Source organism: Oryctolagus cuniculus, chromosome 1 (assembly GCF_964237555.1).
Source record: "Oryctolagus cuniculus chromosome 1, mOryCun1.1, whole genome shotgun sequence".
NCBI classification, from domain to species: domain Eukaryota; kingdom Metazoa; phylum Chordata; class Mammalia; order Lagomorpha; family Leporidae; genus Oryctolagus; species Oryctolagus cuniculus.
Genome location: NC_091432.1, coordinates 84,610,518 through 84,625,972, shown reverse-complemented (window position 1 = coordinate 84,625,972; position 15,455 = coordinate 84,610,518). Strand labels below are relative to the sequence as shown.

The 15,455-nt window shown below is 41.7% G+C and overlaps 1 protein-coding gene across 18 annotated transcripts in view; it reads right to left on the bottom strand.

Annotated features, from left to right (window-relative positions):
• Window positions 1-525: 525 nt before the first annotated feature.
• Window positions 526-15,455, bottom strand: part of DEUP1 (deuterosome assembly protein 1) — a 111,252-nt gene continuing 96,322 nt past the window's right edge. For 12 of the 18 annotated variants that reach the window (XM_008262705.3, XM_051850197.2, XM_008262709.3 and 9 more), the window contains one exon: window positions 12,190-12,600. In XM_008262705.3, the coding sequence (XP_008260927.1) occupies window positions 12,424-12,600 (177 nt within the window). In that variant the 3' untranslated portion in view covers window positions 12,190-12,423. Of the gene's footprint in view, window positions 667-717; window positions 736-5,286; window positions 5,320-6,597; window positions 6,679-10,274; window positions 10,482-12,189; window positions 12,601-12,643; window positions 15,104-15,455 lie in introns of those variants that run through there. The other 6 variants (XM_070076733.1, XM_070076734.1, XM_070076723.1 and 3 more) reach the window with 6 other exon arrangements.

Below are 15,455 nucleotides of genomic sequence, written 5' to 3'. Positions count from 1 at the left end.
TGATCCATCACCTGCTGCTTCTTAGTGTGCACATTAGCAGGAAGCTGGATCAGAAGCAAAGAAGCCAGGACTTGAATCAGGTGACTGATATGGGATGTAAGGCATCCCAAATGACATCTCAGCTTCTGTGCCAATACCCACCCCAGTGTTGATTTTTGTAAGATTTTCCTTAAGCTGATGAAAAGGAGATTTTCAAAGCCATTAAAGTTCTTGTTTTCGTAAACAAAAAACCAAAAGAAATCATACCAAGTGGGAAAAATTATAGCTTAGAACTTCTCTGTTTTACCATTTTATTGTATAAAATTTTATAATAGAGAGAGACCTGTTACACACACCTGAAATACAACAGAAGTCTATTTAGTATAGGCCCTTTGGCTCCATCTTATTAATAATCTTTTAGGCAGGAGCTGTGATGTGAATATTTGTTTCCTGCCTAAAGTCGTATGTTGAAACCGAATCCCCAGTGTAATATTAAGAGGTGAGGAACTAAGATAGCATTTCTTCATACTCAAAAAGAGACATACCGACCACATCAGTGACAAGTTTAATTCTTTATTTTCTATGAAGCACACAGAGCCAAGTAAGCTGTTATTCGAGATGGGGTCTTCCTTCCTTCCTAGGCAAATCAACCACATTCAGTGCATCAGACTTTGGAGCTCTTCTTATCTAGAGAGGTCAATGTAAAAACAAGTGTGGTTCTTTCCAAGCCTAGTCTGTAGCCATGCTACCTGCTGCCTGGCAGGCAAGGGAAGAAAGTGTCAGTTTGCATTGTAGCTGCAGCCTGTTTCACTGAATGCATTCCTGGGGGGTGCTACCTGTGAACTTGGTACTGGGACTCCTGGGCAGTAATGTCAGTAGAGCTTTCAAGTAAGGAGAATATGGTCTGTGGGTAGAAGCAGGCTTTGTGACCTTGTTAGCATCTGCTATGGTTTGAAGATGGCCCCTGGAGTTTATGGGTTAAAAACCTAGTCCTCAGTACAAGAGCTTTGGGGCATGGGGCCCAATTAGAAGTGATAAGTCATAAGGGTCCTGCCCTCATGCATGGAGTAGAGTCGTTATTGTGGGAATGGGTTTGTTATGGAAGTGGCCTGCTCTTGTTCTCTCTGCCTCCTGAGTGTGCTCTCCTGCCCTCTACCTTCTGCCTTGGGATGACGCAGCAAGAAGGCCCGTGCCATGCTCTTGGATTCCCAGCCTCTAGAACCGAGCACCAAATGACATCTGTTGTTTATAAATTACTCAGTCTCAGGTATTCTGTTACAGCAACCCAAAAACAGACTAAGACAGCATCCCTACTGTTAGCAAGTCAGACTCCAGGCAGGGGCAAGTCCTTGAGGAAAAAAAAAAAAGCTTAAATAGACCAGCTCCCCCCCCCCCCCCCCCCCCCCCGCCGCCCATAGTTTTATTTTCAGTGGCAACCCTTAGGAAAGGGTGTCACCTTTTCTTTTTTTAAATTTTATTATTATTATTATTATTTTTTTTTTTTACAGGCAGAGTGGACAGTGAGAAAGAGAGAGAGAGAGAGAGAGAGAAGAGAGAGAGAGAGAGAGAGAGAGAGAGAGAGAGAAAGGTCTTCCTTTTGCTGATGGTTCACCCTCCAATGGCTGCTGCGGCCAGGGCACTGCGCCTATCCGAAGGCAGGAGCCAGGTGTTTATCCTGGTCTCCCGTGGGGTGCAGGGCCCAAGCACTTGGGCCATCCTCCACTGCACTCCCTGGCCACAGCAGAGAGCTGGCCTGGAAGAGGGGCAACCGGGACAGAATCCGGCGCCCCGACTGGGACTAGAACCTGGTGTGCCGGCGCCGTTAGGCGGAGGATTAGCCTATTGAGCCGCGGCGCTGGTTACCTTTTCTTTTAAAAAGTCCTGTAACTGAGGCGACATGGCAGTGCAGCAGGTTAAGTTATGGCTTGGGATGCCTGCATCCTGTATGAGAAAAGAGTGCCTGAGATTGAGTGGCTGCCTCTGATTCTGCTTCTGCTTCTGATTCAGCTTCCTGCTAATGCCCTTTGGAGGCAGCAGATGATGGCTGAACTACCTGATTTTCTGCCACCCATGTGAGAGACTTAGATGGAAGTCCTAGCTTCTGGTATTGGCCTGGCCTAACCCTGGATGTTGTGACCATTTGGAGGGCGAACCAGTGGATGGAGAATTCTCTCTCTCTCTCTCTTTGCCTTTCAAATAAAACAAATAAAAAATGTTAAAAAACACTTTTTTAAAAAAGTCCTCTGTCTGCTTAGAGGCAGTGTGATGACCTGGTAGAAAGGTAGACTTTAGAGTGCCACAGATTGGCCATTTTCTAGATATTTGAACTTGGCATTTTATCCTTTAGTCTTTATTTTTTTTAATTGACACACAGTAATTGTACTTATTTATGGTGTATAGTGTGGCATTTCAATACAGGTATACAGTATGTATTTATCAGATCAGGGTAATTGGCATATCTGTTATCACAGACATATTTCATTTCTTTGTGTTATGGACATTCAAAATACTATTTTTTAATTTTAATTTTTTATTTATTTGAAAGGCAGAGAAGAGAGAGCTCTTATCTACTGATTCACCCCCTAAATACTTACAACATCTGGAGCTGGGCCAGGCCAAAGCCATAGCCAAGAACTTAATCTGGGTCTCCCACATCGGTGGCAGAGACCAAGTACTTCTGCTGGAATCTGTGCCTCCCAAGGTTGGCATTAGCAGGAAGCTGGAATTGGAAGTGGAGCTATGAATGAAACCCTAGCTCTCTGACATGGGATGCAGGTATCCCAAACAGCATCTTAATCACTGTGTCAAACACACACTCCTCTATTAAGTATTGAAATAGTGAATTGTTATCGACCATAATTATCCCACTGTAATAAAGAATGTTAAAAGTCTTTCCTTCTATCCAAATGTACCCCAGACCCATTAACCTGCCTCTCTCCATTCCTACACACGCCCTCACTCTCCCCAACACACACACTCTTTTCAGATTCTGATAACCACTAATCTGTTTCTTTGAGATCAACTTTAGCTTCCATATGTGAGAATCTGTCAGTCTCTTAAGTCTCAAAATAAAATGGGCCTAATTTTTACCTTCAGGCATTATTATGAAGATTAAATTGGGGCTGGCGCTGTGGCATAGTGGGTAAAGTCGCCACCTGCAGTGCCGGCATCCCATATGGGCGCTGATTTGAGACCCAGCTGCTCTACTTCCAATCCAGCTCCTCGTGTGGCCTAGGAAAGCAGTAGAAGATGGCCCGAGTCCTTGGGCCCCTGCACCTGTGTGGGAGACCCAGAAGAAGTTCCCGGCTCCTGGCTTTGGATTGGTGCAGCTCTGCTGTTGTGACCATCTGAGGAGTGAACCAGTGGATGGAGAACCTCTCTCTCTCACTCTCTCTCTCTCTCTCTCTCTCTTTCTCTCTCTCTGCCTCTACCTATCTGTAACTCTTTCAAATAAGTAAATAAATCTTTTTAAAAAATTAAATTGAGCTAAAAGACATAAATCACTGAAACTGACTCAAGAAGAAATGTAAAATCTAAATAGAATAATAACAAGGAAAGCTATTAATAATTTAAAATTTCCCACAAAGCAAAGTCCAGATAGCTTCACGGGTGAATTCCATCAGCATTTAAAATAATAATGCTATTCCTTTGTAAACTCTTCCATAACGCAGAATGGTAGGGAGAGCTTCCCAATTCATTCTAGTAGCTGAGAATTACCCTTGTTCCAAAGCCAAAGACATGACAAGAAAGCTATAGAACAATATCTTTCATAACTATACACAGCAATTTTTAAGAATATATTGTAGCAATAATAAAAATAATTATACATCACAACCAGGTAACATTTTTCTCAGGGGCACAATACTGGTTTATCATTTTTAAAAGTCAATATAGGATACTCCATTAATAAAGGACAAAAACCATATGATCATCTCAGCAGACACAGAAAAACACAACTGAGAAATCTAACTTCCAGTAATAAGAACTCTCAACAAACTTGGTATAGATGGGAACTTCCTCATCCCGATGAAAAGCGGCTATCAAAGACCTATGGATAACACCATACTCAATAGTGAAGGAAGACTGAAAGCTTTCTCTTAGAATCAGGATTGAGGCAAACATGTATACTCTCTCCACTTCTATTTAACACTGTATTGTTTTCAGCTGATGCACTCAAGTGAGCACAATAAATAAAAGGCACCCAGCATGAAAAGAAAGAAGAAAAAAAAAGCTGTCTATTTAAAGAAAACACAATTCTCTATATAGACAGCTTTACATTAAGAATTACCAGAATAAATGAGCCCAGCAAGGTCACAACAGAATTTAAGGCCAATATATAAAAATCTATTGCATTTCTATATAGTAGCAATGAACAAAACAGTAACGAAATTAAGAAAAAATTCCGGCTGGCGCCACGGCTCACTAGGCTAATCCTCCGCCTTGCAGCGCCAGCACACCAGGTTCTAGTCCTGGTTGGGGCGCAGGATTCTGTCCCGGTCGCCCCTCTTCCAGGCCAGCTCTCTGCTGTGGCCAAGGAGTGCAGTGGAGGATGGCCCAAGTGCTTGGGCCCTGCACCCCATGGGAGACCAGGATAAGCACCTGGCTCCTGTCATTGGATCAGCGTGGTACGCCGGCAAAAAAAAAAAAAAAAAAGAAAAAAGAAAAAAAATTCCTGGAGATGGGTACTTGGCCTAGCGGTTAAGACACTTCCAGGCCAGCTCTCTGCTGTGGCCAGGGAGTGCAGTGGAGGATGGCCCAAATGCTTGGGCCCTGCACCCCAAGGGAGACCAGGATAAGTACCTGGCTCCTGCCTTTGGATCGGCGCGGTGCGCTGGCTGCAGTGCGCTGGCCGCGGCGGCCATTGGAGAGTGAACCAACGGCAAAGGAAAACCTTTCTCTCTGTCTCTCTCTCTCTCACTGTCCACTCTGCCTGTCAAAAAAAAAAAAAAAAAAAAAAAAAAAAAGATGCATGCATGCGATGTCAGAGTGCCTAAGTTCAAGTGCCAGCTGTGTTCCCAATTCCAGCTTCCTTCTCATGTGCACCCTGGGAGTGAGCAGGTGAGGACTCTAGGAGCTCTATCCATTCCACCCATACTAGACCTAGATTGACTCTTGGTTTTGGTTTGGGTCGGCCCTGGCTGTTGCCAGCATTTAGGAAATGAGCCAACAGATGCGAGCTCGTGCCCTCTCTTTCTTACTCTCTCAAATAAATAAAAATAACAAGGTTTTAAAAAAATTCCATTTCACTAGCATCAAATAGCATGCAATACTTACAAATAAATTTAATAAAAGAAATGTAAGGCTTACCTATCAAAAACCATGAAGGATTTCCAATTGAAACTATAGAAGAAATAAATAGACATTTCATGTTCACAAGTTGGGAGACTCAATATTATGAAGGTAACAACTCACCCCAAACTGAGATTCAATATAGGTCAATTGAGAGAGAATTGTCATCTTAATCCATATCAAAATCCCAGCTAGCTTTTTTGAAAAAAATCACAAAGTGTTAGTCTGATCCTAAAATTTATGTAGAAATTCTAAGAACCCAAAATGGCTAAAAATCATCTTGAAAGTTGGAGGATTTGCATATTCCAATATTAAAACTGGAAAACTTCAATAATCAAGACTAGTATAAGGAATCACATATAGATCAATGGAATAGAATTATGAATCCATAAGTAAATGTTGATTATTTACAATCAATTGATTTTCAACAAAGGTGCCAAGACAGTTCAATGGAGGAAAGAAGTTTTTTCATCAAATGGTTCTAGGATAATTGAATAGCCACATGTAACAAGCTGAATCTCAATCCTTATACCTTATAAAATGTTAACTCAAAATGGTCCATACACCAAATGTAAAGCGCAGTGCTAGGAAAACTTTAGAAAAAAGTATGGGATACAATGTTATCTTGGATATAATATGATGTGAAAAAGCATGACCCATAAGGGAAAAAAATGATGAATTATATACTTCATTAAAATTAAGTGTTCATAGCTTTGAAAGACTTCATTTAAAAAAGGAAAAGATAAGCTACAGACCAAAAGGAAATGTATGCAAATCATATATCTGATAAAGGACTTTTATCCAAAATATATACAGAATTTTTATAGTTTCATAAGAAGAGAAATAACTCAATTATACAGTAAGCAGAAGATCTGAATAAACATTTTACAAAGAATATATGTGAATGGTCAATAAAAACACAGATGTTCCACATTATTAGTCATTAGAGAAATGCAAACTAAAACCAGAGGAAATACTACTTCCTCCACATGGAAGGGCTATAATCAATAAAACAGACAATAGCCAGTCCAGAGGGAGAACCCTTACACATTGCAGGTGGGAATGTAAAGTATGTTGCCATTTTGAAAAGGAGTTTGATAGTTTCTAAACAGCTTCATTCATAATAGCCCTAAAGTGGAACAATTCAAGTGTCCATCAACTGGTGAAATGAATAAATGAAATGTAGTTTATTTGTACAACAGAAACACTAATGAGCAATTTAAAAAAACAACAAAATACTGATACTACAATAATGAACCACAAAAACTTGCTAAGTGAAAGGAGTCAGATGCAAAACAAAACAAAACAAAACAAAACAAAAAAACCACCCACACAGGAATCCATTTATATGGAATATTCAGGTGAATCTTTAGAAACACAAAGTAGTTCAGCAGCTGCCTGGGGTTGGGCCTGGGAACAAGGAATGACAGAAAAATTGGCCTGAGGGGTCTTTTTAGGGAATGGATGGAAACATTCAGAAATTGGGTTGCAGCAATTGTTACATAACTCTGGAAATTCAGTGAAAATCATTGACTAACACTCTTGAAAGGGGTGAATGTTATGGTATGTAAACTATTTATTAATAAAACTTAATGTTAAATGATGGTCACGTAAGTGACTAGTGGCTGCAATATGGTTCTCAAAAAATGATAATATTATTCTTTGAGATGTATGTTGTCATCTGAGTCAGGGCTGATGCCTTGAGGGCTAGGGTGCTGGGTGCTAACAGCTAGCAGGGACTGAGCACTTCCCATGTTCCAGCTCAGCGCTAACCACTCTAGACATTACCTCCTTTGTACTCACCACAATCCTCGGACATAGGTGTTATTATTAGGCCTGTTCTACAGATCAGGAAATGGAAGCTGTGTTAAGCGTACAGGGCCAAAGCATAGAGAACCTTGTCTCCAATAGACCTAACCTGTCTTCATGTGTTGAGAACCTGTAGATCTGAAAATTCTGAGTCTAGTCCTGGGGCTAGCTAAGTAGCTCTGAGGATTTCCTTAGTTCTGTGCTTGGGCCTGAAGGCTTCTCTGTTTGAAACCTTGCTAAATTGGCTTTTGTAGTGTGGAGGAGATTATCACCATAAACTACGCTAAGATTTCTGTAGGAAAACACATGTCTGTTAAGGTAATGACTGAGCACATCTACTTTTCTGTCAGTCCCTCCTGCAACATCTGGGCTACTGATCCTGGAGTCCCTTTGCCCTGTGGTGGGCAGGGGGGTAGGAGAGAGGAGTAGAGAGAGGTTGAACTGTGGGTGGGCCTCCCTCTACCCTTTCAGCACTCAACCAGAGCTGCTGCTTTATATCTTGATTAAGTATATAATATGACTTCCACATACGATTTCTTTTGAATACTGATTCCTGCTGTTAAGCAAAAATATTGAAAACCAGTTTTTTTTTTTTTTTTTTTTAATGCTATATGCCTTTTTTAGGTGTGCGACTTAGCTAATTGACTTCTTTTTTTTTTTTTTTTTTAAGATTTATTTTATTCATTTGTAAGATAGAGTTACAGAGAGAGGGAAGGAGATGCAGAGATCTTTCATCAGCTGGTTCACTCCCCAAATGGCTGCAGTGGGCAGGCCTGGGCCAGACTGAAGACGGGAGCCAGGACCTTCTTGTGGGTCTCCCATGTGGGCGCAAGAGCCCAAGTACTTAGGCTATCTTCCACTGGTTTCCCAGGCACACTAGAGGGAGCTGGGTCAGAATTGGAGCTGGTGGGACTGGAACCAGTGCCCATATGGGATGCTGGCCTTGTAGGCAGTGACTTTACCTGCTATGCCACTATGCCAGCCCTGAAACCATTGTTTTAAGAAAGCTGGTGTGAAGTGGAATGCTGAACTACTGATTTAGAAGATGTTTGCTTATGGAGTTGAATAATCTCTAGGGGCAAATTCATCATATGCTCTTTTGACTCTGCTAAGTTCTAAGAACATTGTGACCTGGATCTTTACTTCAGTCAACAATTTTTAATCGTGCCTTTACCCCGAAGAGAATGAAATGGCATTTCAATTTACAGGCTCATAAAGATATGTATATTTAAACTTTTTCAGTTTGTGTTTATACTAGGAATACAAAGACTGTAGAACTTTTCCTAAACATACTTTTTCTTCCCATATTCTATACACTGAAAAATATTTATTTTCCTCATGTCCTGACTGGAAATCACTAAATAATTCGAAAGGATTGTAACTTGTATTATTCCCCTGTGTGGGGCTTTTGTGGGTACACTAAAGGCTGTTCCCCTTCTGAGGGTTTGTCGTTAGTGGCTTCCAAGAATATGACTGTGTTCTTCATCTGCTTGCTTCCAGGAAGGGATATACCAGAAAGTGAGAAGAGCTAGGAACTTAAGTATTTTACTGTTTCTCTCTCTCTCTCTTGATAAAGATATCTATGTTATTTTTTAAAGAAAGGATATTAGATTGTCATTCTTGTGTATTTTTTAAAAGATTTATTTATTTATTTGAAAGGCAGAGAGAGAGAGAGAGAGATTGAGAGAGAGAGAATCAGAAGGCCACGGGTGTTCTTTCTGACTCTCCTGCTTATCAGGATTCTGAGAAAGTTTCTTAAGCACTCTGACTCCTCGGAAAGAGGATACAAGCCTTGCTGACTTCATAGGCTTGTTTTAAGCTTAAGTAAATAATTCTAGGTGAAGGTGTTGTGGACTGAATGTTTGCATCCCCTCAAAATTCACAGGTTGAAAGCCCAAGCCTCCACATGATGTGATTAGGAGATAGGGCTTAGAAAGTGAAAAGGTTGGCCGGTGCCATGGCTCACTTGGCTAATCCTCTGCCTGCGGCGCCGGCACCCCGGGTTCTAGTCCTGGTTGGGGCGCCGGATTCTGTCCCGGTTGCTCCTCTTCCAGTCCAGCTCTCTGCTGTGGCCCGGGAGTGCAGTGGAGGATGGCCCAGGTCCTTGGGCCCTGCACCTGTATGGGAAAACAGGAGGAAGCACCTGGTTCCTGGCTTGGGACTGGCGTGCTGAGCGCTGGCTGTAGCAGCCATTTGGGGGGTGAACCAACGGAAAAGGAAGACCTTTTTCTCTCTCTCTCACTGGCTAACTCTGTCTGTCAAAAAAAAAAAAAAAAAAAAAGTGAAAAGGTCATGAACTGGGAAGCAAGCCCTCGTGAACGCAACTGGTGTCCTTTGGTGAAGAGACACAAGAGAGGGCTTTTTCTTCCTGCCACGTGAGGATATAGTGAGAAGGTAGCTGTCAACTAACAAGGACGTAGAGTTTACCAGATACTGGGTCAGCTGGCACCTTGGTCTGAGACTTGCCACCCTCTGAACTGAGACATGAATGCTTGCTGTTGCAGCCACTCCAGCTACGATATTTCTGTTCTAGCAGTCCAAACTAAAAGCAAGGCTTTCTGCAAACATAAAGAACCATACAAATACATGCGGTTGTCACAGTGAATAATGCTCTGCATTTCTACATGAAAATGACTCTTATTATCCAAAGACATTTTGACTTATCTTTCAGTATGTTGCGATTGTTTCTTTAAAGAGAAATAGAAAACTATAAAAGCTAGGAACTTGAGTATTTTACTGTTTCTCTCTCTCTCTTGATATAGATATCTATGTTATTTTTTAAAGAAAGGATATTAGATTGTCATTCTTGTGTATTTTTTAAAAGATTTATTTATTTATTTGAAAGGCAGAGAGAGAGAGAGAGAGAGAGATTGAGAGAGAGATTGAGAGAGAGAGAATGTCTTCCATAACTGGTTCTCTCCCCAAATGGCCTCAATGGCTGGAGCTGGGCTGGTCCCCAGCTAGGAGTCTGGAGATTCTTCCAGGTCTACCATGTGGGTGCAGGGGCCCAAGCACTTGGGCCATCTTCCATTGCTTTCCCAGAACATAGCAGAGAGCTGGATCAGGAATGGAGCAGCCAAGACTCAAACTGGTGCCCATATGGGATGCTGGCACTGCAGGTGGTGGCTTTACCCGCTATGTCACAGTGCTGGCCCCATTGTGTATTTTTTTTAAGATTTATTTATTTATTTGAAAGGCAGAGTTATAGAAAGGCAGAAGCAGAGAGAGAGGGAGGGAGAGACAGAGGTCTTCCATCAGCTGGTTACTCACCAAATGACCACAATGATTGGAGCTGGGCTGCTCTGAAGCCAGAAGCCTGGAGCTTCTTTTGGGTCTCCCATGCAGATATAGGGGCCTCAGGGCTTGGGCCATCTTCTGCTGTTTTCTTAGGCCATAGCAGAGAGCTGGGTTGGAAATGGAGCAGTCAGCACTTAAACTAAACTGGTGCCCATACGGGATGCTGGCACTGAAGGTGGTGGTTTTACCTGCTATGCCACAGTGCTGGCCCTTCTTGTGTATTTTTTTTATTTATTTATTATTTGAAAGGCAGAATTACAGAGAGGGAGGGAGGGAGGGAGGGAGGGAGAGAGAGAGAGAGAGAATATGAATCTTCTGTCCGCTGATTCACTCCCCAGTTGGCTGCAACAGCCAGAGCTGCGCCGATCCAAAGCCAGGAGCTGGGAGCTTCTTCTGTGTTTCCCATGCGGGAAGCACTTGGGCCATCTTCCACTGCTTTCCCAGGCCATAGCAGAGAGCTGGATTGGAAGTGGAGCAGCCAGGTCTCGAACCTGCACCCATATAGGTTGCCAGCACTGTAGGCAGTGGCTTTACCCGCTACATCACAGCACCTGCCCCCCTTGTGTATTTTTTATTTTTTAGAGATTTATTTATTTATTTGAAAGGCAGAGTTACAGAGAGGCAGAGGCAGAGAGAGAGAAAGTTTTCTATCCACTGGTTCATTCCCCAATTGGCTCCAATGGCTGGAGCTGCGCCAATCTGAAACCAGGAGCCAGGAGCTTCTTCTGGGTCTCCCACGTGGGTGCAGGGGCCCAAGGACTTGGGCCATCTTCTGCTGCTTTCCCAGGCCATAGCAGAGGGCTGGATTGGAAGTGGAACAGCCGGGACTCGAACCAGCATCCATACGGGATGCTGGCACTTCAGGCCAAGGCTTTACTGGCTATGTCACAGCACCAGTCCCCCTCATGTATTTTTTTAAAAATGATTTATTTACTTGCAATGCAGGCAGAGTGACAAAGATGGAGAGACAAAAAGAGAGATATCTTCCATCTACTGGTTCACTTCTCAAATGCCATAACAGCCAGAGATGAGCTGGGCTGAGCCAGGAACTCAATCTGGGTCTCCCACGTATGTGGGAGGAACCCAAGTGTTTGGGCCATCATCCGTTGCCTCCCAGGCATGTTAGCAGGAAGCTGGATTGGAAGTGCAGAGTAGCCAGAACTCAACCATGCACTCCTATAAGGAATGCAAGTATCCCAAGCAATTTAACCCACTGTACCCAAAAACTCTCCCCAATTCTTGTGTATGTTTAACTTGAATTTTATTCTTCACTATTAAACTATTCTTGGTCCATATAGATTTGGCATTTATGTTCTAATTCCATTCAGTTTGCATTCCTTTATTGTACCAGAAACAGAGGTGATTACCAAGGAGAATGCTACAACACTAATTTTTATATTTTATTTATCTTTTCATGTCCATGAAATAATTAGTACCAATAGGAAAGCATTAATCTTTGGCACATATACTTGAAGTTTGTAAATTTCACATTCCATGTACTTTATTGTGTTAAAACAGAGACATTACATAGGTGAATGTAAAAACAGTAGAACTATATATATATTTTTTCCAACCAAAAAAATCCTGGGATGTCTACATAGCTCAAAACATTTAACTATTTTTTCATCTTTAAAAATCCATGAATTTTCCAATCAAGTACAACTGAACTGCACTTGATTGATCTGTATTTGGAATACAACACTTCTCTTTCTCTCATTTTGCATTGCTGCAGAGGAAATGGGTTTAGCATACATGATTCAAGTGGGAAAAATTGTATATGTAATTCCAACATATTCCTTAGGCTGGAAAACAATCTCTTTTGGAGTAGTCATGTTTATTTTATAGTAACTCTACAGCAGAACAATTTAGTATGTTAATGCAGAAATACAAACAGCTTTTGAACAAAATACTATTGTCTAGCCACCTTACAGAAGCTATTTACTCAAGAAAACAACACAATTTCTTAGTTTCATGAATCATCTTTGTAAATATTTTGTCCGAGCTTTTCTTTCCTTGGGGTGGTGGAAGCAAATGAAAAAGTTTAAAAGCTCATATGTGTCTATTTTGTTTTAGCTTGGTGTATTTATTAAGAGTAAATTCTGTGTGTCTTTGCAGTTCATCGATATGTGTATTTAGAAGTTTCTCAAGTTCTTTTGCTCGCTTCTCTTCTTCCAGAAGGAAATGTTGTGCAGCCAAAGAAGCTGGGAAGGACATATCTGGGGGAGACTAAACAGAGAAGGAAAAGTGAGATGAGGAACACAGAGCCCTCTTAAATCTTCCTGTCTCCAGGCTTTATCCCTGACATACTGTCAAACACCACTACTCTTAACTAAATTGTATGTCTCGAGATGAACTCCTATTGTATAATGCTAATAAAATCCTCAAGGAACTAAGGAAGATATCACAGCACCATTACATTAAGAAGTTCTAGAAATGGACATTGTAGTGTTCAGTCGCAATTGCAGGCACAATGTAATCACCATAGAATCTGCCTAAAACATGCTGTATGAATTTGCAAAGCCAATGCTTCTCATCTGAAAGCAGGCAGTTCATAAAAGCTAAAGATTACAGTAGACTTGGATAAAGAAGGCTTATAAACAAACAAACAAAAAGAAAAGTTAAGGATTGGTGTAAGAATGGGGCTAATTGGTACTTGGAGTTAGCTGGGTGAGGAGGGCTGACTGTATGATTCTCCCAGGGATGAAAGTGTTGCCATAGTGGAGCAGGCTATGATGTGGGGACATGGCTGGCAAGTCCATTATAGCTGGGAAGTTCCATCCTTCTTGGTGATATGAAAAAGCAATTTAATTGTTTGCTACCTGTTGAGTGTATATTTACAAAAAATAACATCTGTGCTAATGAATAAAGGGCAATATTAGATTAATTTTGTTGTTATTCATTGAAAAAGGCAAAGACAGTTGATTTTTTAAAAGGTAGGGGAAATTAATACTTTAATTATCTAGTTCTGTGGTCCTTGTATTTTTCTTTCATTTTTGTTTTGTTAGGGATAATCCGACTTTGTGAAGTGTTTGAAGAGCTAACAACTGGTGTAGGAGGAACCTTGTTAAAGGGGGATTTAGGTCACCAGTCTGGCTCCTGACAAAACCAGGGATCATGACATATGATAGTGGAGTACTGCAAATTTATCTGAGTAGTAGCCCCAGCTGTAGGTACTGTGCCAGATGTGGTATCTTTATATATAAAACCTAATAATAATAACCTTGGGTACATGGTGTCTGGCTATTGATCTGGCAAAATCATTCTTTTTAGTACTCAATAAAAAGACAGCTCAGAAATGGCATTCACAGGAGAAGGACAACAGTACACATGCATGGTCTTGCTCCTACATTATCTTAATGATGCTGTCACAATAAATTCTGAAGGGGCCTGGACTACCTAGACATTTCAAGGACTATTACATAGAATATGATATATTAACACTAGCATCATGTTACTAAGATCTGATGAGCAAGAAATGGCAAGTATATCGAAGGTTTGGAAATATGCAAATACTCCAAAGGGTGAAAGATTAACCCACAAAAGATTCAGGGACTTGTCACGTTGTTTTTGGTGTCTAGTAGCATGGGCCATGTTAGAATACCTTAAGTACAGCAAAAATTAATGCATCTTGAAAATACTCCACCTTTGGGTAGACTAATCTGACTATTCATTGAGTGATACAGAAGGCTGCTTTTGTTTGTTTGAACAAGAAAGGACTCTAGAGTAGGTTCAGGATAGAGTAAAAGAGATTCTTTTACTTGGGTCAAGTGGCTTGGCAGATCCCATATTAGAAGAATCTCTGTTGGAGAAGAATACCTTGAGGAGCCTGTGGCAAGGCTCACTGTGAAAGTTATGTTGTGGAACCTTAGGATTCTGAAGCAAGGCCATGCCATTTGGAAAAGCAGTTTCTGTTCTGCCATTCAGTCCTGGTTGAGACAGAGCATCTAGCAAGTGGACAGGATGACTTGATCTACTCACCCTAGTGGATATTTCGTATGGGCCTAATAGCATGGTCTCCCTTTCACCACGTGTAATCTAGCTACTACTGCATGTCCTACCTGCTTGTTATAGAAACTAAAGATGAGCTCTTGATGCAGCACCATCCCTCAAGAAGACCAATCAGCACTTTGGTGGTAATTTGATGATATCAGGTCCCTTATACCTTGGAAAGGGCAATGTTTTGTATTTACTAGAATTGGCTTGTATTCTGTAGGTTTGCCTTTCCTTCCTGAAGGGACTGGCCAGCACTACTGTCTGAAGGCTCAAGGAGTGACTAATCTGCTGCCTTGGAATCCTGCTTAATAGTAAAGAAGAGTAAGGTAATGGTCTGGTGTTATGACTGTAGTATCCTTTGGTCCTAGCTACACACAGCACCATCCAGAGGGTGCTAGCATGCTTTGCGATAGCCTCTTGAAGACACAGCTGAGGTACCACTTGGAGAGTTTATCCTCTGAGGCTGGGGTACAGTTCTTCAGTATGTGGTATGGACTTTACACCTGTCATAAGGTGCTGTGTTTCTTACAGATAGAAAGGAAGTAGGACTGGCTTTATTCTCTATCCTTCTGTGCAATCTGTGCTTTCTGGCTCTGTACCTTTAGGGTTGGTTGGTCTTCCAGTCCTGAGTCTCAGAGACAGGTAAGAGTCCCATTGCACTTAAAGCTCTGGCTGCCATTGGTCAGTTTGAGCTCCTTGTGCCATCAGATCAGAAGCACAGGGTGTAGTCACTGTCCTGGAAGAGGTGACAGGCCCTAATCACCATGAAGCCGTAAGAATGTTACTGTACAGTGGAGGCATCGAGGAATGTGCTTGGTGCTAGATGATCATTTTACTCTTGTGCCCAGCTTTTACTATAAAAGGCAAATACGGAACTCACATCCTGTTAAGGCCATGGTATCCAGGGGTTGCCCTAAAGGGAAGCCATCTGGACCAGCAGAAGTGCTAGCTGAATGGGAAAGAATTTGACAGGGGTGAGGAAATGAGAAGCATCATTTAAGGCCTTGGGATCAATTGCAGCCCCATTAACTCATTTCTTAGAAGTTTTCCCAGAAATTCTGACCAACCAGAATCTCAAGGCTCTGCCT